This window comes from Cydia pomonella, chromosome 21 (genome assembly GCF_033807575.1).
Source record: "Cydia pomonella isolate Wapato2018A chromosome 21, ilCydPomo1, whole genome shotgun sequence".
NCBI classification, from domain to species: Eukaryota; Metazoa; Arthropoda; class Insecta; order Lepidoptera; family Tortricidae; genus Cydia; species Cydia pomonella.
The window spans coordinates 11,079,033-11,105,198 of record NC_084723.1 but is presented as its reverse complement, the minus strand read 5'-3'; the positions used below and the strand labels follow the sequence as shown (position 1 = coordinate 11,105,198).

The 26,166-nt window shown below is 36.4% G+C and overlaps 1 protein-coding gene across 1 annotated transcript in view; it reads right to left on the bottom strand.

Annotated features, from left to right (window-relative positions):
• LOC133529641 (ABC transporter G family member 20-like) overlaps positions 1-26,166 on the bottom strand; it is a 166,037-nt gene that overhangs the window by 46,419 nt on the left and 93,452 nt on the right. The window contains exons 3-7 of the mRNA XM_061867402.1: positions 20,029-20,113; positions 19,187-19,350; positions 17,438-17,597; positions 5,356-5,492; positions 2,257-2,382 (exon numbers count right to left, since the gene is read on the bottom strand). Coding sequence (XP_061723386.1) covers positions 2,257-2,382; positions 5,356-5,492; positions 17,438-17,597; positions 19,187-19,350; positions 20,029-20,109 — 668 coding nt within the window. The 5' untranslated portion in view covers positions 20,110-20,113. The remainder of the gene's footprint in view (positions 1-2,256; positions 2,383-5,355; positions 5,493-17,437; positions 17,598-19,186; positions 19,351-20,028; positions 20,114-26,166) is intronic.

Sequence of the window (26,166 nt, the reverse complement as noted above, 5' to 3'; positions counted from 1 at the left end):
ACAGATGGACATCCCTCTGCACATCTCTACATCTCTGAACTAGGTTTACTACAGCTACTAAAGCATCCCTAGTACCAAGGCCTGCTCTAAAACCAAACTGCGTTTCACTTATATTCTCTTCAATTTTTCTGTATACTCTGCTATGCAGTATTTTCAAAAACCACTTAAGGAAGTGACTCGTTACACTGATCATTCTGTGGTCACCGCAGGATCTCGCATTAGCTTTTTTGGTAAAGGTGTGAATAATGAGACTAGCCAGTCTTCAGGCAGCACGTCGTCAGAATTATACAACTTGTTAAATAAATTATTAATCTCTTCTATATTATATTCATGCATGAGTTTTAGAATTTCCACTATTATTCCATCCGGACCCACTGCCTTTCTAAGTTTCATACGTTTTAGAGCGATTATCAGTTCAGACTTAAGTATAGGAGGTCCTTCCATATTGTCTTCCTTTGTCCATGTACCCTCTCGTTGGTCATCTTTGAATAGATTCTGCACATATTCTTCCCACACCTCACATGCTTCTTCTTCATCAGTTACTAGTTTATTGTTCTTGTTCAATAACACATTAGGTGTGCGTTTCTTATTTCTGCCTATAAATTCTTTTACTCTTTTGTGCAAATTATAGCTATCATGTTTTCTTTGTAGTTCTTCTATTTCTGTACATTTGTTTACTAACCATTGTATTTTAGTAGCGTGAATTTTATGTTCAATTATTTTATCTATATTTTTATATTTAACAGGATCTGAGTTTTTATAAACTATTTCTATGTAACTATTTAAACAGACGATATCAATCCTATTTGGTTATATTAATATTTTACAACTGGGAAAAGTCTATCACATATTTGATTTTCAACCGTATATTACTTAATCCTGTCTCAAACTATACTTTGTACATTTAAGTTTTAATTGGACACCTACATATATCAAACAAAATATAAAAATTCAAATGGTCTCTAAAGCTTTTATGACTGGCAGTGTTAGCACATTCATGCAGTAGCCAGTATTTAAATTTTAAAATGGGAAAGTAGGTAATTTGAATTTAAAACTAGGGTGAACTCGGTCCTTTTAGTCCATTTTTAAATGCGAGTTTACTAAGTTGCATTTTTCATTATTTAATGGAACTTTTAAGGCATGAATGTGAACGTGTAAAAAATTATTTTCATGTTTATATATAGTTACATGATTTGATATTTAGATCTTCAGAGAAAAAATAGCTGTTTTCAGGGCGGCATTCTGAATACATAAAACAGTAAAAGTAGCAAATAATTGTATGTAAAATCGTTGTTATGTAGCGCACTAATGAAATTAAAAAATACTTCGAAGTTACTATTAAAATAAATAAACTATGACATGACTAATACTTATGAACAAAAACGCCAATTTCATAGGTAATGACCCAATAACTAAAAATACACTATTTATACGACAATTTGAGCCCTCATTGAGTTTGTATCGCGATTGTGAGGTATCTATTGTGATTCATATTTTCTGACGTAGGTATACGTAGTGTAAAGTTGTCTGAATCTGCTAATATGTGTTTTTTGTAACGTTGTGTTGGGCACACAACTGTGATTTAATTTAGGGCGTCGCTGTTGAAAGACTTCCTTCTCGATTATCAACATCATCATCATCATATCAGCCCTTTATAACCCACTGCTGAGCATAGGCCTCTCTTCTAGTACGCCATTTGTCCCGGTCCTGAGATAATCTCATCCAGAAGTGACCCGCAATCTTCCGAATGTCGTCCACCCAACGAGCCAACGGACGCCAGGAGCTTCTTTCATCGATAACCATCCATAAGATTAATACGAAAGCTATCAAAACAAAACTTACTGTAAATAGTCGCAGGAGAAATGAGCTACATTATAGAACCATATTTAATGTCATTAACGGGTCTAATGCAATAAAATTTCATAATTTTACCTTTTATCCGATGTTTCAGCTAGGTTGCACTAGGTAGCTGTGGTATGGTGAGGTGTGGTTTGTGGTGGTATGGTGTGGTGTAGTGTTGTGTTGTGTGGTGTGGTGTGGTGCGTGGTGTGGTGTGGTGTTTGGTGTGTTGTATGTGGTGTGTGGTGTGTGGTGTGTGGTGTGTGGTTCGTGGTGTGTGGTGGTGTGGTGTGGTTGTGGTGGTTTAAAGCTTTATATTATAGAACCACGCTTAAATCGTCGTTTAATTTTGTTGTCAACTGAGGGCACATTGAAAATAGTATAAAATTCTAACTGGAAAATTCTCCGGTAAGGTACCTTTGTCGCAGTACAGGGTCGACTCCAGCGGTGGGCTCATCCAAGATCACGAGCTCCGGCTCATGGATGAGAGCCGCAGCCAACGATACTCTTCTTTTCTGACCTCCTGACAGGGTCTTCACTTGCCTGGAAAATAATACTTGTGTTATTAAAGAGAAGATTTCGTTTGGCCGGTATTGGACAGCATGCAAGAATGGATGGCATTAATATGATTTTATTTCTAGTAAATCAATTCACACATTGACAACAACAGAATGATGTCATAAAACGACGACGACTTTGGGTCCAGGGACTTAAAGATGTCCTTCTGTTCTGCAGGAAAACAAGAAGATTTGAGGAGATTGGTATGGGAATGCCGCCGGGACAGTAACCTGCAGCTCCAACTTCAGGGAATTGGGCTGAATGAACGCAGCACGCGATCGACAGCCCGCCTGCTTCCGGCCGGGCGTCCCTACACTACATCTACATCTACATCTACATCTTGGGTCCAGGGAAGAGTGGATGGCCAGGCCGCTACTAAACCACCAATGAGATAAATGGACCATGGTGTCATGAGTGAAACAAGGAAGAATAAAATTCTGGCAGTGAGGAAACGCTGAGCACACAGAACAGTACCCCTAGTGTAAATTTATTCGATAGCGAAAGTCTCATTTTGTATGGTATTTAGACAAAACCCCATACAAAATCAGACTTAACGCAAACGCGTATGTCACGTCATGCTATCTAATACATTTACACTAGGGGTACTGATGTCGCTTCGTTCTTCATGTGGCGACAAATCGAAATGTCAGTGTGCGAATTAGCCAATATAAGTGACAAACGGATGATTCTTTCGTCCAGATGCATAGAGAGTCCGTCTAAGATAACTTTGCACCGACTTAATACCGAGATTATACACATAATATTTAGTGAGAATTTTGAAATTAATTATGACATTACCACACTTCTTCATTGCAAATGCCATGGAAAATTATTTGGTACGACTCTACTTTAATACTGTTAGGTAGCTGTTTCATAGAGAATGTACCTATGAAATATAGCATTTTTTGCATAATTTCGACCAACATATCCATCTCGCCTAGTACGGATAGCATAAAAGTTATAAAGATAGCCTATATTTAGAAAATGATAACTGACAAAATACAAGAATAATAACCACTTACATCCACTCACTCAATAATAAATAACCGTTTAAGTTCATTTATTACACGTGTCAGTAAACAGAGTAGTATAGACTACATACGTGGCTTATCAACCGGCTGTAGGTACATCAGACTAGTTCAATTACCATTGACCTGCCAATGAAATTACCTCACATTAGCTTCTGACGCTGTGGGTAGATGTAGCACTGTGACTGCAAAATGACGCACCACGATACGAACTATTGGCAGATACGCTATTTTGCCAGTGAGTCACAAAGACGCTTGCACACTGAGACACATGTCGTTTACATGTTCCTAATACGGTTTTATTTAAGCCTAGATTTCACCACGATACGAACTATTGGCAGATACGCTATATTGCCAGTGAGTGACAAAGACGCTTGCATGTTCCTAATACGGTTTTATTTAAGCCTAGATTTTTTGATCAGTTTAATTATTTCTTCTTCTTCTTCTTCTTCTTCTTCTTCTTCCTCGCGTTGTCCCGGCATTTTGCCACGGCTCAAGGGAGCCTGGGGTCCGCTTGACAACTAATCCCAAGATTTGGCGTAGGCACTAGTTTTTACGAAAGCGACTGCCATCTGACCTCCCAACCCAGAGGGTAAACTAAGCCTTGTTGGGATTAGTCCGGTTTCCTCACGATGTTTTCCTTCACCGAAAAGCGACTGGTAAATATCAAATAATATTTCGTACATAAGTTCCGAAAAACTCATTGGTACGAGCCGGGTTTGAACCCGCGACCTCCGGATTGCAAGTCGCACGCTCTTACCGCTAGGCCACCAGCGCTTATTCAGTTTAATTATTTATCAATGAGATAATACAGAAACATACATGTGAAGTGCAAGTACAATACAATTTTGGTGACATATTTGAGTACATATGTTTCTTTAAAAGTATATTACTGCGAACATAAAATACCATGACAGAGGTTATAGAAATACATGAAAGTATAAACTATTTTACATGTTTAAGAATAACAAATAATAGTAAGGTATACAAGAAAATAATACATCAGTAAAATATAAACGAAGTGCATTATATAGAACTTCAATTAGATATAGACGATGATAAACTTAAATTGTCAATATCTTACGCTTCAATAAATAATGTGACTAAATAGAAAAAAAAAAACGAATAATTATTCAGTTAGAGACAGATAAAGTTTTCAAAGACCACTATGGATATCCTAGTAATCAGATGGATTGGACGTAACGGCGCTAGCCGTGAAATATGAAAACGCCAGTTCGAATCTGGCCTCGGGCACTGGAGGACTTGGTTACCTTTTTAGTATAGGACATCTATTTAAGTTTAAAGGATCTAATATAATAGTTAAGTATAGTTGTTAATACTAGTTAGAAATGAAGCTAATGATAGTTAGAATGAAGCGAAAAAAAAATTGTAACTATTCAATATTAACGTAACACTGCATGCACTGTTAACTGTTAAGCGTTAAGGATTATTTTATCTTCTTCATGAATTTATCAATGTCAATGCCTCCCGGAGCCTTAAGCTCCAGTGTTGTAAAACTTGTCAAAAAAATGCTCCGAATAATCTAACTAATTATACCTAATTAATAAGTGGTGAACGGTGCGGTGTTGGTCACACATACTGTAAACAGTGTTTAAAATACCGTAAAACCACCCAACTATAGTCCAAAGCTCCCAACTATGGTCCACAAATAAACTCGAATTTTTCTCGTTCAGGTGTGTATTTTACTATATTTTTGTAGTTCTAAGGCAAAGTATGTTTATAAATGGAAGGTAAAACTAGGAGTAAACCAAAAGAAACATTGGTATAGATACTTAATTTCCGTTTGAACTTGTGGACCATAGTTGCAGTATTGGACTAGAGTTGGGTACTTTATATTTAAGCCTTTCTTGTAGTGACTGTTTGTTTACCTAAATAAAAAAAAATAAAAAAAAATGGCGTAAGTACTGACTTGGTGGGATGCGGCAGCTGCAGCAGGGTCAGCAGAAAGTCAACTCTCTCGTCAACCTCGCTCGTCGTCATGCCAGCTATCCAGCCAAAGTAGATCATGGTCTCTCGGATGGAGAACTCGCCGAACAGTGCCACTTCCTGAGAACAATAAAAATATTCACTAAAGTTCTAGTTTTAGTAAACAGAAAGATTTGTTAATGCCAAATCAGTTGCGCATAGATAACTCTTTGGAAAACTGTAAAGCCCTAGTTAACCAAGATGAAATATTTTGATCGAAAAACGTTAAAATCAAAGAAAATAAGATTTTGAAAATTTCCTTTTTTAATAAGCTTTTATCGCTGACTGAACTTTTCTCTCCAGGCAAGTAATACTACTCATCGAGATAATTCTAACACCCAAATACAATTAGGTTGACTTGTTATATCACAGAGTTCCTATGGCCACCTCCTGTTTCCATCATCAGATCAGCTTTATGGTACCATAATATTAAATTGTCATCCAATTGACATATGTAAAATTTTACTTGGAAGATTTGACCCGTACAAACATACATTTCTCAGTACAGTAAAAATATTGATATGACAGATGCTACGAAAAGCCTAGTCACGTGTTTGCATACATTATTTAAGTTGCAATTGACGTTTTCGATCAACGATAATCATCTTGGTTAGCCACCCAGTCCTTTTTGAAGTACCTATTACCTACATGCTTTAGTTTTTCGTAAAAAACATCTTGTCTACGGAAGGTGGAAATAAGGAATGAAATCTCCATATACCAAAAAGTGTCATCATAAAACTTTAAATAGGTGGCGCTATAATACCTAGAGTACTTGAACAAAAAAATCAAATCATAGACAGCGCAATTCACTCCGTCAATAACGCCTAGGTTCTTAGCTACTCTAGCGCTACTCTGGAGAGATTTGGAACTATTATTTATAGCTGACAGCTGGACACTTTTGCAACAGTTCTACCATAAGAGATGCCTCTCCTCTTAATTCCACACTCCATAATCTAGTCGGCTTAGTCGACAGACGGCCTCATTCAAACTTTGATACAGGTACGTCAAAAATTTGCTCCGGTGGCAGCATGGTTCCATTTTTATCACTTGTCACTATGCCCGTCGCTTTCGCGCTTACATACTTGTTAGAGCGTGACAGGCATGGTGACAAATGATAAAGAGCCGACCATATTAGCCCTATGAGATGATATGGATTGGATATGTCAGTGTCAAACGTGACGTTTCATCAAACAAAAACGTCACTTTTGACGATATCCGATCCATATCGTAGGTATCTAAAGCTATTTTTTGGCGTATACTAAAGTTTGAATTAAGCCAAGGAAGTAAATAATTTCAGAGCATTCGCGAAAGGAAATTCCACTAAAACCATCGACTATACTATTCGCAAAACTATCTGGCCGGTCAGGTCATAATGCCATCTCTTTCACTCTTGGTTGGTCTTAATAAGGGTAAAGGATATAGCATTATGATCTCAGTGGCCAGTTAGTTTTGCGGCAAGTATAGTGACCATTAAGATTTCAGGGTGCGAGTTAAATCGCCTTACCAAAGGTGACTTAAAATCAGGTAAAAATAACAAGTTTTTAGCCATTACGCCAATGGGTTGCGATGTTAAGCGAATAGTTTTGCTGACTGTACCCATTTCAAGGTTCTCTGCCTCACTAAGTTCTCTTAAAATATGAATTAATTAATATTACAACTAACATGACCTGCATGCAAAGCTATTATTGCATGCAAGTGCAATGCGGCGCGCCTCTGCATCCAAATCTATTATTACTGAGGAAATAGATTCACAGATTAACTATATCAGAGGAATCATTTTAACTACGTCTAGCTCAACGAGGGTCATAAGAACTATTATATAATCTGTGACGAGGGTGCGGAGTATTAAGGTCGGCAACGCGCATGTAACTCCTCTGGAGTTGCAGGCGTACATAGTCTACGGAGACTGCTTATCATCAGGCGGGCCGTATGCTTGTATGCCACCGACTTAGTATAAAAAAAATCTGCCGTATTTTGAAAATCAATCTTCATTTTAGAAAAGGTATTAAATCTAACACTCTTATATTGTAACTAAGCTAATTTTCTTGAATTTTTTTTTTAGAATATCGACTTATTTACTTATTCATTGGAAACACATTTTTTAGTTTATAGTTAGCTATAATTAAATCCTTATGTATATACTAACATTAGCTTTAAGATAAAATGTCACCAACACAAAATGATCCAAGTTGGTCGTGAATAAATAATTTATTATATTATTATATATTGTACTTAAGAAAGTACCTGATTAATTTGGTGTAAACCCCACTCAAAAATAGTAATGTTAACAGAAGGTAAGGCTTAAGTATAACTTAAAGAAAATTCGTAAAATGACCTTCACGAACCCTAAACAATGTGGGAATTATCTTGTGAGCGTTTTGAGTTCAACTACGAGTATGAGCCCGAAAGAATTAAAAAAAAAATTATTTGCTATGGTGTGTTTGTTCCGTTCATTCAATAACATATATCGTCCGATCGTCTTAAGCACATAAATGCATTTTTATTACGCACCATTTATAGCTTATCTTCGTTAATGTAACCAAAAAAGACAACGCCCGAAATAAGTATAATAGTTCTAAGCTGTAGTAAGCTGTACAATACATAAATGTTATTAGGATTGCTACATGATTATTGCGAATATTAACTATGCAGAGACGCTGTGCTCACCCGATATGATATAGAATGCACATAGGTAATGGTAATATTAACGGTAATTGTATGGATGCTCTAGAATCCGGATTCATGTTATATTAATCACAATGGGCGTAATTACAACAATTATATAGTCAGTCTAAGCTAACCTTTTTGCATTAAAAGGACGATGAATATAATCAAAAATGTTTTTTTTTTTTTTTAATTTAAACATAGAGACAAGACTATACATCTGTGTCGTATTGTAGGAACTATTTATTTTAAGTTTATTATAGTGCAATGTTTACCCAGGCTATTGTATTTTTAAATATTGCTATGTATTTTTCATTTGTATTGTATTTATTTGTTAAAGAGCCCTTGAGGCCTACTTGCAGAATAAATGTTAGAATTTAAATTTTGATTATTAATCGGCCTTCCCACATCTCCCAGATAAAGATGTGATTTATTTAAACGATTGTACTATCTTTATTTAACAACTTTCAATAAGTAACACAATTTGAAAATCTAAATTAGGTTTATTGCAGTGAGAATCTACCTATTTTAAACCTTTATTAGGTAGAGGGAATATGTTTCCCACATGATTTTGAACTTCAGTTCAAAGTAATAGGGATCAATATTGCATAATTTCTGACACTACTGTGCCTTATAAGGGGCTAACACATTTGTAACTAAAAATGTATTAAAATCTTGCAAGTCGATTATAACTTACTCAATATAAGTACTTATTGCAACATGCTCAGTATACTTCTAATAGATTCGATTTAAAACTTCGCTAATACCTGGCCTGCTAGCATGAGTGGCGTTCACGCGCACGACTCCATACATCTCGAGCGACTCCATACGTCTAGCGCGACCTCAAGTACGGGCATGAACGCAACTCATGCTAGCCAGTCTGGTATAATCACACGATACAGGTACTACAGAATACAAACAATACCATAATTTGGTATCATCAAAGTACAACTTGCAATAAAAATCTTTTTTAAATATTTTTTTGGCAGAAACTTATAATTTAAGGTGCATCAATTCCGCAGTTAATTTAGTGGAGCAACACTGTGAAAGAGTAAGTATCTAAATATAAATGGTTTTTTTAGCATTAGAAAGAAGGTAAGGTTAAAAAAAAGAATTATAGGTAAATTACCTAAAGTTACTGTGTTATACAGTGTGTACAACACTGTAACATTAGGTAACTTACCTATGTGTGGATGCACCTTTATTCAAAATCACGCAACTTACCTACCACAAATTTAATTTCCTTACCACCGAATTTTCGAACGCTTATTTATTTATTACCTAATATAAAACCTAAGAGTTAGCGATTTTGGCTTGTCAAGATAAAACAAAGGTAAGATTTATTGTAGAGGGTGCGTAAATTGTTTTTCCTTAACCTAAACTTATTTATTACTGTACTGGTTTATTTTAGCACTCCATTTTACTATGATGTATTTATTTTAGGCAAATAAACATCGATTCTATAAGATGCGTAAAATCTAAGACAATTTCGTGCTTCGAATTTTACAGGTAAAAGAGATGGCGGTGTGGATCTTTTGCGGTAGCTCTGATTGTCACAAGTTGACGTTTGACAATTCAGTGACCTCAAAACATATGGCGCAGTATAGCACGTTTTTTTCGTAGACTTTACCTCTGTATTAAAGATCGTGTCTATGGAAGGCGGAGGTAAGGAATGGAATCTCTATATTCCAAAAAGTGTCATCAAAAAAACCTTAAATAGGTGGCGCTACTATACCTAGAATACTTTAAATAAAAATCAAATCATAGACAGCGCACTTCACTCCCTCAATAACGCCCAGGTTCTTAGCTACTCTAGCGCTACTCTGGAGAGATTTGGAACTATTATTTATAGCTGACAACTGGAGACTTTTGCATCAGTTGTGCCAATGGAGATTGAGTTCCTTACCTCTACCTTCCATAATCGTGTCATTCACGACGTCGGGTGCCTTGACAAGTAATGTCATGTTATTAAAGGTTAGATTTGACAAATCTGCGCGTCATCCTGAATGACACGAACTATGACAATCAATTCAATTCAAATTTAAATTCAAATTTTACAACAAATCTTTTACCTTTCAAGCAGTTCGACCCTGGAACTCCTTACCTCCAAACATTAGATGCGCTCAATCTCTTGCTGTATTCAAAAAAACTACTTAAAGAACATTACCTATCTCTCCCTTAGTGTTTGAAATACATATTTATTTTTTACTCTGTGGTTGATATGTTGCTGTTATATGTTGGTATATCTTGGTTTGTGTCTGATATATTTATTATGTATTTTTTTTATTCGCTTTCCACAATACACACAACTAAACAAAAAAATAATACAAACAATAGCAACACCAAAATAAAAATTAAATAAAGAACAAAAAGCATCAATAAAAGGTAATGTGTGCTGTGTGCGTTGCAGCAAAACAAAAGGGTTCTGGCTCAGTGCTACGCTCCACTCGTTCGGGTGAAGCACTGATAATTCTGCTAGAACCCAGATCACAAACGATTCACGATGTAACAAAAAAAACATAAATAAACATAAATATTTAGTAGCATGCCTTTAAAATAATAATAAGTGTCGTAGTATGGATTATGTAAAAGTGTGGTGCGTGTTGGTGTATAGTAACTTATTATATTAGATGTCGAGTATAAAACGGCCTACAATAATATAAAGAGTTTGTACACATACAGACTATATATACACTATGTATGTTTATGTATGTCTATTTTATTTTCTTATACGTGTATGTTTATTGACCTAAATTGTGTATATGAAAGTAGGCTTCATAACGTTTTTTTTTTGCAACTATCTATCAATTATCTTTGTTTTAGGTTACTGCATGTGAAGTGTACACGGAAAGAACATGTCTAGTCACTTTTTTCGGAAAATGAGATATAAATCTCAAAATGAGACAGGAAAAGTCAAAGTAATAAAAAAAACCATAGAAATAGGATAGTATAGAACGACTGTCAAACTTGGAAAGTGTGACCAAAAATGAAATGCAAGTGTGTGCGTAAATTGTCTATGTGCGAACAAAAATAGTGATATCATGTTACAAAATATTAATAATCTATCGATGTTGAACTGCTTTATCGACTACTTTTTCAAATGTGTTTGAAAAAGTTGAAAATGATAAAGTTGAAGTTGTTTGAAAATGTGTTCGCAAAGAGTTGACTTACCAAAGAAAATTTGAATTTCGCGCCTTTTCCTGCTGACAACTTGGGCTGGATGTGTATACACTGTATACGCTGTGTACAAGTATACGTTGTCTTGTGTTTCCTTGTGTTGGCGGCAAAGCCGTGGAAAAGTGGTTAAAATGTAAGTACTGTGTTGGAAAGTGAAGTTTAAATTTATCACTAAACATGTACACGTTCAAAAAAGGTATTATAACAATCGTTATTATTTTAAGTCGGTTATAAAGGTAATATCTTAATGATGTCTTGTGAACAACTAATTCCATACCTACTAATATACCGACAACTTATCGATACAGTCATATGAACATTTTGTCAAGCCCTAGCGTAAAGTAACAGTTTAGGTTTTTACACAAAATATTCTAAATTATTGACTAATATGATGAAATATTAACACACAACTGAAGAAAAACTTATAATGAACTGTTGTAATTGGTTTTTTACACTTTTTATGCTGTTAATTTGATAAAATATCGTTACGAAAATTTCGCTAGGAATATCATAATTACCTGTGAAATGAGTATTTTCCTGGGTTTTTTGGCCCTGAAATACTACAACCCGGCACACAACATGACACCATCGTCACTAAATTACTTAATGTAAGTATAATTTTCTTTTTGATTCGCTCATATTTTTCACGTTAAAAAATACGGCAATATGATTTTGGCCGCCTCGGCCGCCTTCGAACTCAAAATTGGTTACGTTTTCTCATATGTAGTCTGCCTCTTTTGCACTTATGGCTTGTTCATATACGTCATGGCTTCCCTTTCGCACACTTCATCTGTCTGTCAAGCGAAGCGACTGACATGTCTCTGAAAAAAACTAACATCAACATATTCCATCGCAAAATTAAATAGCTCCTCCTTGACAAGACACAATATGGCATTAAGGAATACTTCAATAATGCATACTAATGAATGCATTTGCATCAATTGACCTTAAACGGACCAAATTGACTGTTAATTGACTAATAATTATTTAAATTATACTCGTATGTATATGCTTTAAACTCAGTGAAGTATTTATCTATAAATTCTAATAAAAAATATAATTATTATTAATCTATTTACTTACTGTTTGTTGTTGGCATGACATCAGGAGAAGGTTTTTATGAAAGAAAAAACTAAGAAAGAGCGTACGTGCAAAAAATAATAAAAAAAAAAAATAGATGTAGGTTAGACGAAATTCACCGGGTAAATTAGTTTGAAACAAAATTGTCCGAATTAGAGCCCCTAGTGTAAATTTATTCGATAGCGAAACGTGACGTACGCGTTTGCGTTAAGTCTCATTTTGTATGGGATTTAGAAACAGCGCGCCAAGCGGGACGTTTTGGAAACTCAAAATCCCATACAAAATGAGGCTTAACGCAAACGCGTACGTCACGTTTCGCTATCGAATAAATTTACACTAGGGGTACTGAATCGGAATTTGAAAACGTTTGCGAGGCGCACCCCGCCTAAACGCACCGCTAGACTTCACGTTTGCCACTTAAGACATTTATACCAAATGCTATGTTAATTTAGTTGTTGATAATTATGATGGAAAAATCTTTAATTAAAGAATTTGCGCTATTTTTAAACAAATTACCCAAAATTATAATTATACATCAAGCGTCAAGTTTGTAACGCGTTCCAAAAATACATGTAAACAAAATCACAAACTATAGTTGTACATAAACACACCCAAAAAACTTCAATTTCAATAGTTCATGCGTCGATTACAAACTTTTTAAAATACAAAACCACACACTCAATCAACTTCATCAACTCGATATTTTTCAACAACACAATTTATACCCCGTTGTTTCCAATTCAAACTGCGTCCCTAAAACAAATGAAAAACCACGAAGTGAATCCACAGCTAATCCATAAAACTCGCCAGTAATTTAAGCATTTCCCTATAAATTACGTTCGCTCACCACCGTTGTCGGGGATTAAAGTAAGGCCGCTGTTCACGGACCGATTATAGACTAGGTACAGTTTTTTTTGGCAGCGACAATTTTGTCGCTTGATTAAAATGCTTCGTAGAGACGATACGAATGTAATAAGTTCTTGGCAAAGAAAATCATTATTGGTATTTTTGGTGCATTGGTATATCGCTGACTGTACTTTTCTTTTCAGAGAACTAATGCTGATTATGATAATTCTAAAGAGCCCAAATACAATAAGGTTGCGTTGTTTTCATCACAGAGTTTCCATGGCCACTTCCTGTCTATATCATCAGATCAGCTCGATGGTACCATAATATTGCATTGTCACCCGACTTACATATGTAGGCAAAATATCAGCTCAATCAGAATGCGGGAAGTGGGTCAAATTTAGCTTCCAAGATTTGATCCACACAAAAATATACTAACAGGGCAAGTCACATAAAAGCTTGTAAAGAATACAGGGCAAGAGGTTGTGACCGATTCTGATTTAACAATAGCTGTGAGCAAGATGCTTAATGCATTGATTGCATTTCGAGCAGACCAAGCGTGAGCGATCGACAATATCGTATTAACCTATTGACCGCCACAGTCGGCTCTGGCCGTCATCTGGCTACAGCCGACAGCTTCGCCAATTGAATAGGAAATTTCGCGGAACTCCATAAAGTTCAGTTTCGCTTAAATAATCGCGTGTGCCTGGCGTCCGGGGCGCGGCATATTCCTTCGCCGTCTGGCGTTCAAGAGGTTAAAATAAGGTCAAAACCATAACAAATTTTACAACTAGAATCGGCGTCATTAGCCATATAAATAAATAATGCATTAATCAAAGTAACTCTAATCAAATTCATAAAAGGTCAAAGAAATCAGAACAGACAGACTAAAACATACAAACGTATTCGTATACAGGCTGATTTCTGGTGACTTGGTAGATAGTTAGTTTATTTTTCTTATTTTTCAAGTAAATTTAATCTTATACATCATGGTCACCCTATGACTTTTGACATACGCTGTATGGAAAGCGACAAGACGTCACATTGAGTAGGATGACCAACTGTATGCAAAAATGTTTTTTCTACTTGTCATCTGAAAAATAAGCATTAGCAACAACATTAGGTTCGTTATGTCTTGTTCTCTTGCTCCGCGAGCCTGAAATCACCTGTATATTAATTATACACAAACGTTTAATATAGGTATATATTAAAACTCAAACGTTTTATGTGTGTTATGTAAATGTGTGTTTTTTAGGGTTCCGTAGCCAAATGGCAAAAAACGGAACCCTTATGGATTCGTCATGTCCGTCTGTCTGTCCGATTCTGTCACAGCCACTTTTTTCCGAAACTATAAAAGCTATACTGTTCAAACTTGGTAAGTAGATGTGTTCTATGAACCGCATTATGATGTTTACACAAAAATACAAAAAAAAAACAATAAATTTTGGGGGTTCCCCATACTTAGAACTGAAACTCAAAAAATCTTTTTTCATCAAACCCATACGTGTGGGGTATCTATGGATAGGTCTTTAAAAATGATATTGAGGTTTCTAATATCATTTTTTTCTAAACTGAATAGTTTGCGCGAGAGACAATTCCAAAGTGAAAAAATGTGTCCCCCCCCCCCCTGTAACTTCTAAAATAATGGATTGAAAAATCTAAAAAAAATATATGATATACATTACCATGCAAACTTCCACCGAAAATTGGTTTGAACCAGATCTAGTAATTAGTTTTTTTTAATACGTCATAAATGGTACGGAACCCTTCATGGGCGAGTCCGACTCGCACTTGGCCGCTTTTTTTTTGTTAATATACTAAACTTACAACTTTAAATAGTCTAACAACACAAGTTAAAAGACATACTAGTAAATTCTATCCCATAAAATCCAGACACACTTCTTCAGTAAAATTCATATTTACCATAACCATGTAAATAGATGGAAACACATACATATGACGGGACATGTATACATGTCATAGCCGGCAACTTCCGGGCGACTGTCGCATCGGGAATAGCCCGCCTTAATGGATCGTATTCAGTATCGATTTCAACTGAATTGCTAATGCCGCCGTGACAGGGTTAAAAAGTGACCAAATACACGCAAAATGTTAAAAGCCAATCACCTGTGTCCACTCAATTTTAGATCTAAAGCGCCTAGTAATTAAAAATAAAATTGCGTAGCAAACATAATTTTGTGAATTAGTTTATTGTGGAAAGCAAAACTTAAGTTTTGCAGATTTTGTGGGATTTCATTGAGTATTCATAATACAATTTAAATGGTTATTAGCAATTAATGTATGGAAATGAGCATTTTATCAAATTAACTTATTCAGAAGTTAGAAGTAACTGTAAAATGGTAGTGTCAATCCCCAAGATATGTTGCCATATGCTTAAAAAGTTTGTGCATTAAACAAAATGGGTATGTAATCAGAGGTATTACTGATTTAAATATAAAACTATGCCTCCTTTTTCTTCCTTTATTTTTCTTTTTTTCGTCTCTTTCTTCCCTTCTGCTCTTTTTTTATATAGTTTTTAACATACTTTTCATATATAGCTCATAGTTTAACAATAGCTAGCGGAATCCAGTTAAATTTCCAAACCCTTGTCAGTATTTGGGGCAAAACATGGGGTTTCATTCATAAAACGATTTATCGGAGAATATTTCCAAAAAGTTCTTGTCAGATTAACCGGTTTAGGACAATAAAAGCTGGTTTCTTCCTATGTCGTTATCTTATCTACGGGACATCGCGCCGCACCACAACATCAGACCTCAGTAGCAGAGCATCAGCAAGCACAATACACACTTGGACACAGCCTCACCAGCACGCCGCACACGCCAGCTAAGCTACCGGTCGCCTTCACCGCGGTCCCGCTCAAACGGTATCACCAGGCTAGGGGTCGTGGGGTTGGGTAGCGATCGGTAGTGAAGTGCTGGCCTACACCAGCAGCACACACCGTTCCACACATGACCGCCAATAGACCTCCCCACCGATCGGTGGGGAACGACCCGCCACAGCCAAAAGGCGGAAGCGGCCAAACATACCTCCCGTGAGGGAGGTATCGAATGACATCCATCCGTCGGTATCTTTGTTTACGCGGCACACCACTGGACGGGCCGGCTGTCTCGTCGCTCCTCGAATAAACCGCTTTAATTAGGTTACAATAAAATTCTTAGAACGTTCTTGTTCTTATGAAAATTTAGTGTAAAACCCCACCGAGCCTTGATTAATAGATACAGTGTCCTCCCTAATGGGTGGTATGTTAAGTCAAGGTATATCATGTCAGCTTTGCTAAATTTGCTGCTTCCTCAGCCATATAAGATGGCAGCCTATGGTTGTATATTTATTGTGCATATTCCCAAAAATTAAGAAAGTCTTATGTACACGAACTTAACATACACCTGTGACATTTAGACATGGAAAGCCGAAAGGGTTACCGATTAGTTATGTAATTAGTTTGAATAAGGATGCCGTGAAAGGCTTAAGACAACTATAGTTGCCGAAGTTATTGTTTGAAACTGGTGATTAAAGTTATCACTTTAAATGTAACTACCAGCCGGGCTAGCACATGACTGGCGTATCTCGCGGCGAGATAGACTACCCGTCACTCTTTAATTAACGTAGTTAAAAAAAGACGGGTAGTTCTATCCTGTTTATCTTGCCAATCATGTGCTAGGCCTACTGTGTTAGCAATTATTTTCTGTACAGGGCCGGTTTCAAATGGACGTCTTTAATAGAAGAAGTTTAAAATAGACTTTCATTTCTATTATAAAGTTACAAGGGTTCCTGAAGTAATTTTCACTAATTACCGGCCCGATTCGCACTTTAAGATACGTCAAAAATTAAGCTTAGGATAAATTTAAAAATTACTGTCTTGGGTGAGACTTGAACTCACGGCCTTTGGGTCGATACTCCAGCGCTCTGCCATCTGAGCAAAACAATTCAATTTTCTAAGCTTAATAGTATCGTTCGCAGACGTTTTTGTTTGTTCAAAATTAATTTACGTCAAAAATATCCTAAATATACAACAAAAACGTCACTTTTGACACTGACATATCCAATCCATAAGTATATCTTAAAGTTCGAATCGGACCGTTTTGGTTTTATCTCAATCTCTAGAATAATATTTAGACCTAGGCTCTTCGAAACACGTCGCACGACTGACTAAAACATGTGAGAGTTAAGACGTAAAATTAGATTAATAATATTTAATTTAAATCCATTAAGTTCGTTTAAATAAATAAATATTATCCTACCTGAGGCATGTACCCGACCCTAGGTCCAGGGACTCCACTGCCGCGGCTCCCTGGCCGACCTCCGAGCACCCAGATCTCTCCAGAGTTCAACCGACGGCGGCCGACGATGCAAGAAAGGAGAGTTGTCTTCCCACATCCCGAAGCACCCAGGAGACCGTATCTGGAAGGAAGGTTGGTTGCAGATTTAGGTGTTCATTTAAGTTTTTAATCATATTTAAGGAAATTTATGTCTCTAAATATGAGCGTCAAGCACAACTTCGTTGCACGCGACTCCATATTGAAGCCGGGCTAGATTTATGGAGTATGGTAGGCGGTATGGTGTACTTCCTTTTAAAATCTGTACTTTTATATTTCAATTATTTAAAAGCGCTCCCCTTCCCAATCAGCGTGAAATATACGATAGTTATTTAGAGCTGAGGGGGGTAAACATAACTATATAATTTGGCTAGACTCCAAAAAAGAAGAAGCATAATTAATTTAACGAAAAAAGATTCATTTAAAGTGTTAACAACATTTTTAAATAATAGATCATCAGCTTAAAATTAATGACAAAATTATGATTATGTAGAAGAAATCGTACCTATTTTTCTGTCTTGAACTTTAAAAAAGGTTTATAATTTTATGAAATTCATAACTGATTACGCCCTTTTTCTAAAATTACAGAACCATTGAACCCTTGCCGTTAGAATTGTCTAAAATATCCGGTTTTTGAGAAAAAGAGGACTTTTAATTTGATTGAGGACGCTTACCGTTTGCGTAATATTCTGGGAAAAATATAATTTCATCTTGACATTTGGATGATAAATTATGCTGAGCACCCTTTTTACAATTTATTGTAATGATCCAGAAGTAAATTGTGTGATTTTTACGTAAAATAAGTCTAAAATGGGATATTTTGGGATACAAAAAAAATCTTGAAGGTGATTCAATCACTCATACGATGACAAAGGCCCACAATCGCATTGTATGGAAGCCTCATTACAAATTGACCTAATTTCATAGTCACGTTGTCTGTAAAGATCGCAATAAAACCTTGGTCTAATGTAAAAGTGCAATCCACAGACAAAATACTTATATTTACTAAATTCGTGAAGAGAACGATCATGTTCATTGAGCAGTATCTAATATTATCTTACTTATAACATCTAAAGGTACAAGTATAAGGTTGTTTTAATGATGTTCCATCGTGTATTGGTTATTTTTCTAATCTGCCGAGAAAGGGGAATATTTTTCGAGCATTTATTTTGTTGGGAGTTGGGACATTTACTAACATTAAAATGTTAACTAAGTAGAAACTCTACGCGATATATTGATTTAAACTAACACGATGTTCACTAATAATTTAAATAGAACAACGGGACGCGGACGGATAATTCGAGGGTTTCTCGTTATTGCCCGTTTATAATGAAAAATATCGGAAGATGTAATTTTAATCTTTTTGAGGAAGTTAGCAGACGGGTTTTCTAAATATTTTATAAAGGTAATGAAGCAAGTAATCATTTTATTAAATATTAAGTACAACTTATCTATTTTCAGTTTTCTGTATTTATTACAAGCTGTACTTACTGAGGTCTTCCAATAAAGAGTATTTTATCTATCTATCTATGTACATAATATTGTTACCGCGATAGCTACTCATGAAAGAAAACTATACAAACGGATTATATCGCTTATGCTGAATTTAAAATACATTCCCACGTATTTATTATTGCACTTAACCTATAGCTTAATAAATAGAAAAATACTTACATAGCGCCTTTAGGCACGGTCATATTCAGTCCGTCGAGAATGACATTTGGACTGCTTTTGGAACCATATCGCTTGTACGCCCTTCTGACGCACACTGCTTGCTGTCTTCTAGAGGATAATGTGGACTTCTGAGTCTTAAACTGGATACGTCTTCTTTGTGCTATCTGTGAAAAGGAATATATAATTAAATCTTAAAGTAGGGCTGCAAAGTTTTGAACTCCACGATATTGAAAACTGAACAAGGAAATAATTCTTAGGCTGAGAACTGGCCATGGCCCTCGTATTTCCCTAATATACAAATGGGGTTAGAAAGATTCTCCACTCTGCGTATGCGGTCAGGAAGAGCAGACCACTGACCATATATATTATTCCAGCGCTGTCCCCTTCATCACCTGATCAGCTGATGATTTGAACTCAGTCACACCTGAGTTGGTTACCTGGCTTAGCAACCTCAAAGCTATACTCTAAATGTGAAAGAAAAGAACTAATGAATTTTGATGACCGGTCTGGCCTAGTGGGTAGTGACCCTGCCTATGAAACCGATGGTCCCGGGTTCAAATCCTGGTAAGGGCATTTATTCGTGTGATGAGCATGGATATTTGTTCCTGAGTCATGGGTGTTTTCTATGTATTTAATTATTTATAAATATTTATATATTATATATATCGTTGTCTAAGTACCCTCAACACAAGCCTTATTGAGCTTACTGTGGGACTTAGTCAATTTGTATAATAATGTCCTATAATATTTATTTATTTAATATCCTTCGTTGTGCATGCCATTTGGGCAAAGTTGGGAGCCTAATGGGCAAAGTGAAACGGTATTACTTTATTGAAACGTACCTCGAAGTCATCGGTTCCAACTTCTGGATCCCGTACATCCTCGAGGGAGATTGTGGCGCCAGCGTTGTCGTAGGCTGGCATGGTGCTGTAACAAAAAGAGTCGTTTGTTAGTAGGTCACCAGCAATGTTGTGGGCAAAGTAACAGTTATTAGCACAGCTAAAGTTAAGCAAATTGGACGGTACTTGGGGTACCTCTTGCGTTAAATGATGGTCCCTATTACAGTTTTTCAAAGTTTCTTATGGTTGGGCTTAATAGAAAAAATTATAGAAGAATAAGTAATATTACATTACGATACGAGTGACAAAAGTAGTAAAAAAGCAACGAGTGGCGATTTAAATTAAAACACGACCGATCGGGGTATTTTAAAATGTTTAAATCGACACAAGTTACAATTACTAATTACCTATTCGCACGTATATCATACGTTTTACAGTACATATAGTTAGAGCCCTTTGAATTTTCAAAGGTGGGCAAAGTAACACAACTATCGCGAGCAAAGTAACACTGAAAGTAGAATAATAATTACTAAAACTAATATCGGCCATATCAAAATTATTCCGTTTCCATTCTAAATATTAAATTGAAACTTGTGACAAAGCCTTTTATTAGACTCTGGGGCCCATTAATGTCAAGAGTTAAGTCATGACTAAATCCGCCTTTTATTAAACCTCAGACTCGTGAATGAACAGAGTAGGGTCAGCAATATCAGTCATGTCACTCTAATACAGTCAGCTGTAAAAGTAGCTGAACGAAGTGCTCAAAAAGATCCCCACAAGAAACGATGCCTGTTAAAACTCGTTTAAGAATGTTGGTCAACTTCTGATATTTCGTACCTTTGCACAGTGATAATCAATATAGAAGTCGCTAGGGACCTCATACTATTGCCACTGTGACAATGTACGTAATCGTATTGAAATTAATTTTCTTCACCGTACCTACTTAAGAGGCTGTCAATACCTAAAGCGCGCACACTGTCTATTTGTATCGGAGTAAATGAGATAGCACTGTCGCATGTTACTGGGCCTGGGCAAGGGAATAATAAGAAAAATATTTAAATAAAAAAAGTGGATTATTAGTGTAATATTTTACTCAACAGCGGTTTAGATATAAATGTTTTGAAATTGTGATTTTAATTGCAGACCCATAAGTCAAAACAATAAAGACATAGAACCATTTAATTGTGATTTTAAGACCAATCTTTGCAATTATTTTCTATCGAGCCGATTTCGTTCAATCATGTATCGAGTACAACCACGGTCTTTGAAATATAATTAATATGAACATATATTTTTCTTACTTGACTAAAACAAATAGTATTTCTTAAAAAACTGTTTAAGTAACATCAATTTCAAGGACATTGGGTGTTGACAGCCTCTTAAGTAACAGTTGTTGTTACCTTCACACTAAACAAACACCTACACAATATGGGTAAAACAGACAGCCCCATGTGCAGAGCGTGCATGGAAGAGGAAACAACAAAACATATCTTCTAGACTGCAAACAGGTAGAAATATACAGGAGCAAATACCTAGGGACTTCGTGCACACAAAAAGAGGAAGTTAGCAATCTGAAAACTTTGCTAGGCTTCGTGGAAGAGCGGGGGTGGTTAGAGTAGCGCTACCTCGTTTCACGCAAAATAGGCATAATGGTTGTCGCCTTACAGAAAATGCCCAGAAGCACTAACTCTTAGCGTCAAAATATCAGCTTTAATATAGTATTTAAGTCAAACAAAATTTTAAAGATTTCAAACAAAATTTTAAATGCTCCTAACGCTTATAATAATTACTAATTATAAAATAATCAAACGTAGGGGCATAACAGGGGACCGATTTTTGAATTTCGAGCGCTCGATTTCGTCACTCGAAAATCTGTGGAAAACAGCGAAATGCTATTTTTTTGGAATGCTATGGTATTGATCACTCGTTTTCAATTCCATTACGAGAATTTAATTGCCTAGTAGTGGAGATATTATTGAACAAAATACACGAAATCGGGTGGTCGAAATTCAAAAATCAGTCCCCTGAGCTGTACACGTTCATATCAACATATAACAAATTTTGTCAAAATATGTTCAATAATATTAAATCCAGAGAGGAAAATGAGGACTACCTTTGTATGAAAAGGCGATTTCGCGCGGGTCCTCCACTTTCCTCTTAAACTAGCGACTGTGTCAACTCAAACGCAGTGCACCTCGAATATCAGTCCGAGGTAGATGCATTGTGAGTTAGTTTACGCAGTTGCTAGCGAATATGTCAGTATCAAACTCGTGGTAAAAATACCGGATAAAACCCAATTCCGCAAAATAAGTAATTTATATACCACCATAATCCGCAGTCGTAAAATCGAATATTAAAATGTGTTAAGCAGACACGTGTAGCTTTAAAACCTGTTTCGTTAAATATTCTAAAAAGCATAAAACACGTTAACGAATGACGCATTTCACAAACTTAAACCCGTCACAGACGGAGGATATATATTAAATTTCGTCACTTCATTTTTCAGATATACCGTATATACCGTAAGATACCGACAAATATCTGATAGTATAACTAAGCACTACACACGCCAACGATAACAAAATATAATATTGCTGTCTGTCTAGCACCTACATTGCGAGAGAGTCGAAATATACCAAAATATATCGTAATATACCGAGCATATCGCAAGGTATAGCCGTTCGATTTGAAGCTGGCCCGAAGCGGCTAATCTTTTGTCCATTGTTAACTAAAACAGCGCGTGCCACTACCTGCAAAAAAGGGTCGTATAATTTTAATTGGCACCTGAGCGCGGGCTAGTCCAACGCTCAAAAAACCAGTGTAGGTGTGCTCTTCGATAACGCGCCTTTGTTACGCATATCGAGGACACAGTTTAGACTGGATCGGTAGCGTTCGACTCGCTGACACTCAGTAACCATATAGGGACCACACAAGAAATCGCAAATTATTTTTCCATTTGTTCATTTTGAAACTTATTTAAATTACCATAGGAGTTGTAATTAAATAACCGGTTAAAGTGACCAGCCCCTTTTTTTGCAGGTAGTGGCACGCGCCGTTTTAGTTAACAATAGACAAGGATAAGCCGTTGGGGGCCAGCTACAAATCTAACAACTATATCTTAAGATATCTTGCTATAAGAGGTCGTTAGATACAGCTTTGTGTGCGGACTATATTAAAATGGTCAATTGGTGGTAGATATAAAAATAAATAAAATATCTTTTGGTATATTATCGCTCCGTCTGTGATGGGCTTTAAAGCAGTGGTGATTTTGAAGCCACGCACTGGAAAAAAAAATGTACATTGTCCAACGAGGAAAGTAAAATTTGGGATACGAGGGAGTTAAAGACTCGAGTTTGCAATATTCTTACCCCCGGAGTTACACACATTGTTTTTTATCAGACTTGCGAAGAAAAAACAAAATTTTAAACGAAATAATTCTTAAATACAGTGAGTGACATATCAAATATTCGTCCGCCATTCTATAATTTCTTGACAGGTTAGGCATCGAAGGCACATACCTCTTCGGCATTCAGCCACGATTGAAAATTATGTAAAAATATTTTAAATAACTGTTAAATTAAATCATTTTAAACATAAACAAAAATATTAAATTATAAACGTCAGTATTTTAAAAGTAAAACTAATCTAGAATGACATCCGTTGTGCTGTACCCTACCACACAAAGCGAGATGACATTCACAGTGCAACCTCTCTTTTAGACGTAGTGACCAACGATTAAGAACTGCTCTATAAAGATTACGTAACTTTACAGTCAATAATTATTGATAAGCTATTCGCATATGGAAGCGGTTAATCAGCCTCGTTTAGGGAAGACAACTGGCTGCCCGTGAATTTAATGAGTTAGGGCGTGTCTTCTGTGTGAGCGTTTAAGTGATTCGAACGAAAACACATTGTCTTATAGCGCGGCTTACGTGGGTGATAACTCGCGAATGCGACACGGCGCGAGGGCCCAACGGCATTCCCCACGTAGGACACTTCCATAGGTATCAAAGGATTGAATTCACCCGCGCCGCTTCGCATTCGCGAGTTATTCGCTCAGGTAAGACACTGCCTAAGACAGGTAACTTCACATATTTTAAGGCTTTGTACTCTTAAACAAGTGTCTTTCGAGCTATATGATATGATAATTATTTATTTCATAATATTACATTGCATTATAAATGTTACATGCCAAATCTATAAGAATTAACATCATGACCGTCAAGAGTTAATTATAAAATACAGGTAAAATAATGAACAATTTAACATTAAATCAATTCAGTTCAATGTTTTTTTTTCCATTTCAATTTCATTTCATACTTTTTAAATTTGTATCTGGTTTTAAATTTGGTACTTATTTACGGTCAAATAACCAGCACCTATTAACTTTTTAATATGTTGTGTCCTATATATCGATATATTGTAAATAAGAATTCACTATGACATTTTGAAAACGCCACGAAAGTTCTGGCCACTGCTCATAACCCGCTGGCAGTGAGTTTGCAGCCTTCTCTATGATGGCTTCACCATGACATGTTTCCAGGCTTTGAGCAATTCGTAATTAGAACTACTCACCACATACACTATCTGCATTCAGTCCTCATACGCCCGGGGATGTAGTATGTAGTCCCATTATTACGATTCATACCGCACCCTTCACTATGATGGCTTCTGGACAGGTTTCGCGCAATTCGCAATTAGGACTTTTTATCACTGGCATGTAGTCCGCTCGTTTCAACTCAACAATTCGCTGGCACTGAGTCCGCACCCTTCACTATGATGTCATCACCTTGACATGTTTCCAGGCCTCGCGCAATTCGCAATGGGAACTGTATATTCAACTGCACGAGAATTTTAGCAGATCCGCTGCACTGGCATGTAGTCCGCTCTTTTCGGCTCAATGGATCGCTGGAACTGAGTCCGCGCCTTTCGCTATGATGGCGTCACCTTGACACGTTTCTAGGCTTCGCACAATTCGCAATGGGAACTGTATATTCAACTGCACGAGAGTTTTAGCACATCCGCTGCACTGGCATGTAGTCCGCTCGTTTCGGCTAAATGAATCGCTGGCACTGAGTCCGCGCCTTTCGCTATGATGGTGTCACCTTGACACGTTTCTAGGCTTCGCGCAATTCGCAATGGGAACTGTATATTCAACTGCACGAAAGTTTTAGCCCATCTACTGCACTGGCATGTAATCCGCTCGTTTCGGCTCAATGGATTGCTAGCAATTAGTCCGCGCCTTTCGCTATGATGGCGTCACCTTGACATATTTCCAGGCTTTGCGTTTTTCGCAATAGGAACTGTTTATTCAACTGCATGAGAGTTTTAACCCATCCGCTACACTGGCATGTAATCTGCTCGTTTCGGCTCAATTAATCGCTGAAACTGAGTCCGCGCTCTTCGCTATGATGGCATCACCTTGACACGTTTACAGGCTTTGCGTAATTCGTATCTGAGCTAATTGGCGCTCTTAGCCGCCTCATGCTACGCTGAGGTGACAATAGTTATTTGTAAAAGGGGGCAAAGTTATCGTTTTATTATATATTACGCCGCTGACAAACAAGCATACGGCCCGCCTGATAGTAAGCAGTCTCCGTAGCCTAAAGACGGCTGCAACTTAACACTCCGCACCCTTTTTGAGCTCTGACCACCTTACCGGTAGGAACATAACACTATGAGTAGGGACTAGTGTTATTTGGGTGCGGTTTTCTGTTGACGATTGAAACGCATCTAACAAAATGATATTGTAATGTGACGTCACATTACGTTAGTCTGTCCTAAATGTATGGAAGATCAAGAAAATTGCTATTTTGACTCTGAAATATTGCGTTTATGTATATACTCGTAGTTGTCATACAATTTATTTTTCAATAAAATGTAAGGATTCGATTAGAATTCGATTCTTTTTTTCTTTTTGAAAGTAAAAAAAAAAATCTTTTAAATTCTACTTTTTTTATAATGGATGGTTCATTTTCTAACCATTTAGCTAAATTTTGTTATAATATTCAACATGTGTCAAGTACCCAATTTTCCAAATAACTTACTTATCAAGATATCAGGCACTTATTTAATTAATCTACACATCTTTAGAGTCCTCCATTTTCTTTTATTACAGCATGACATATAAATATAATCTTA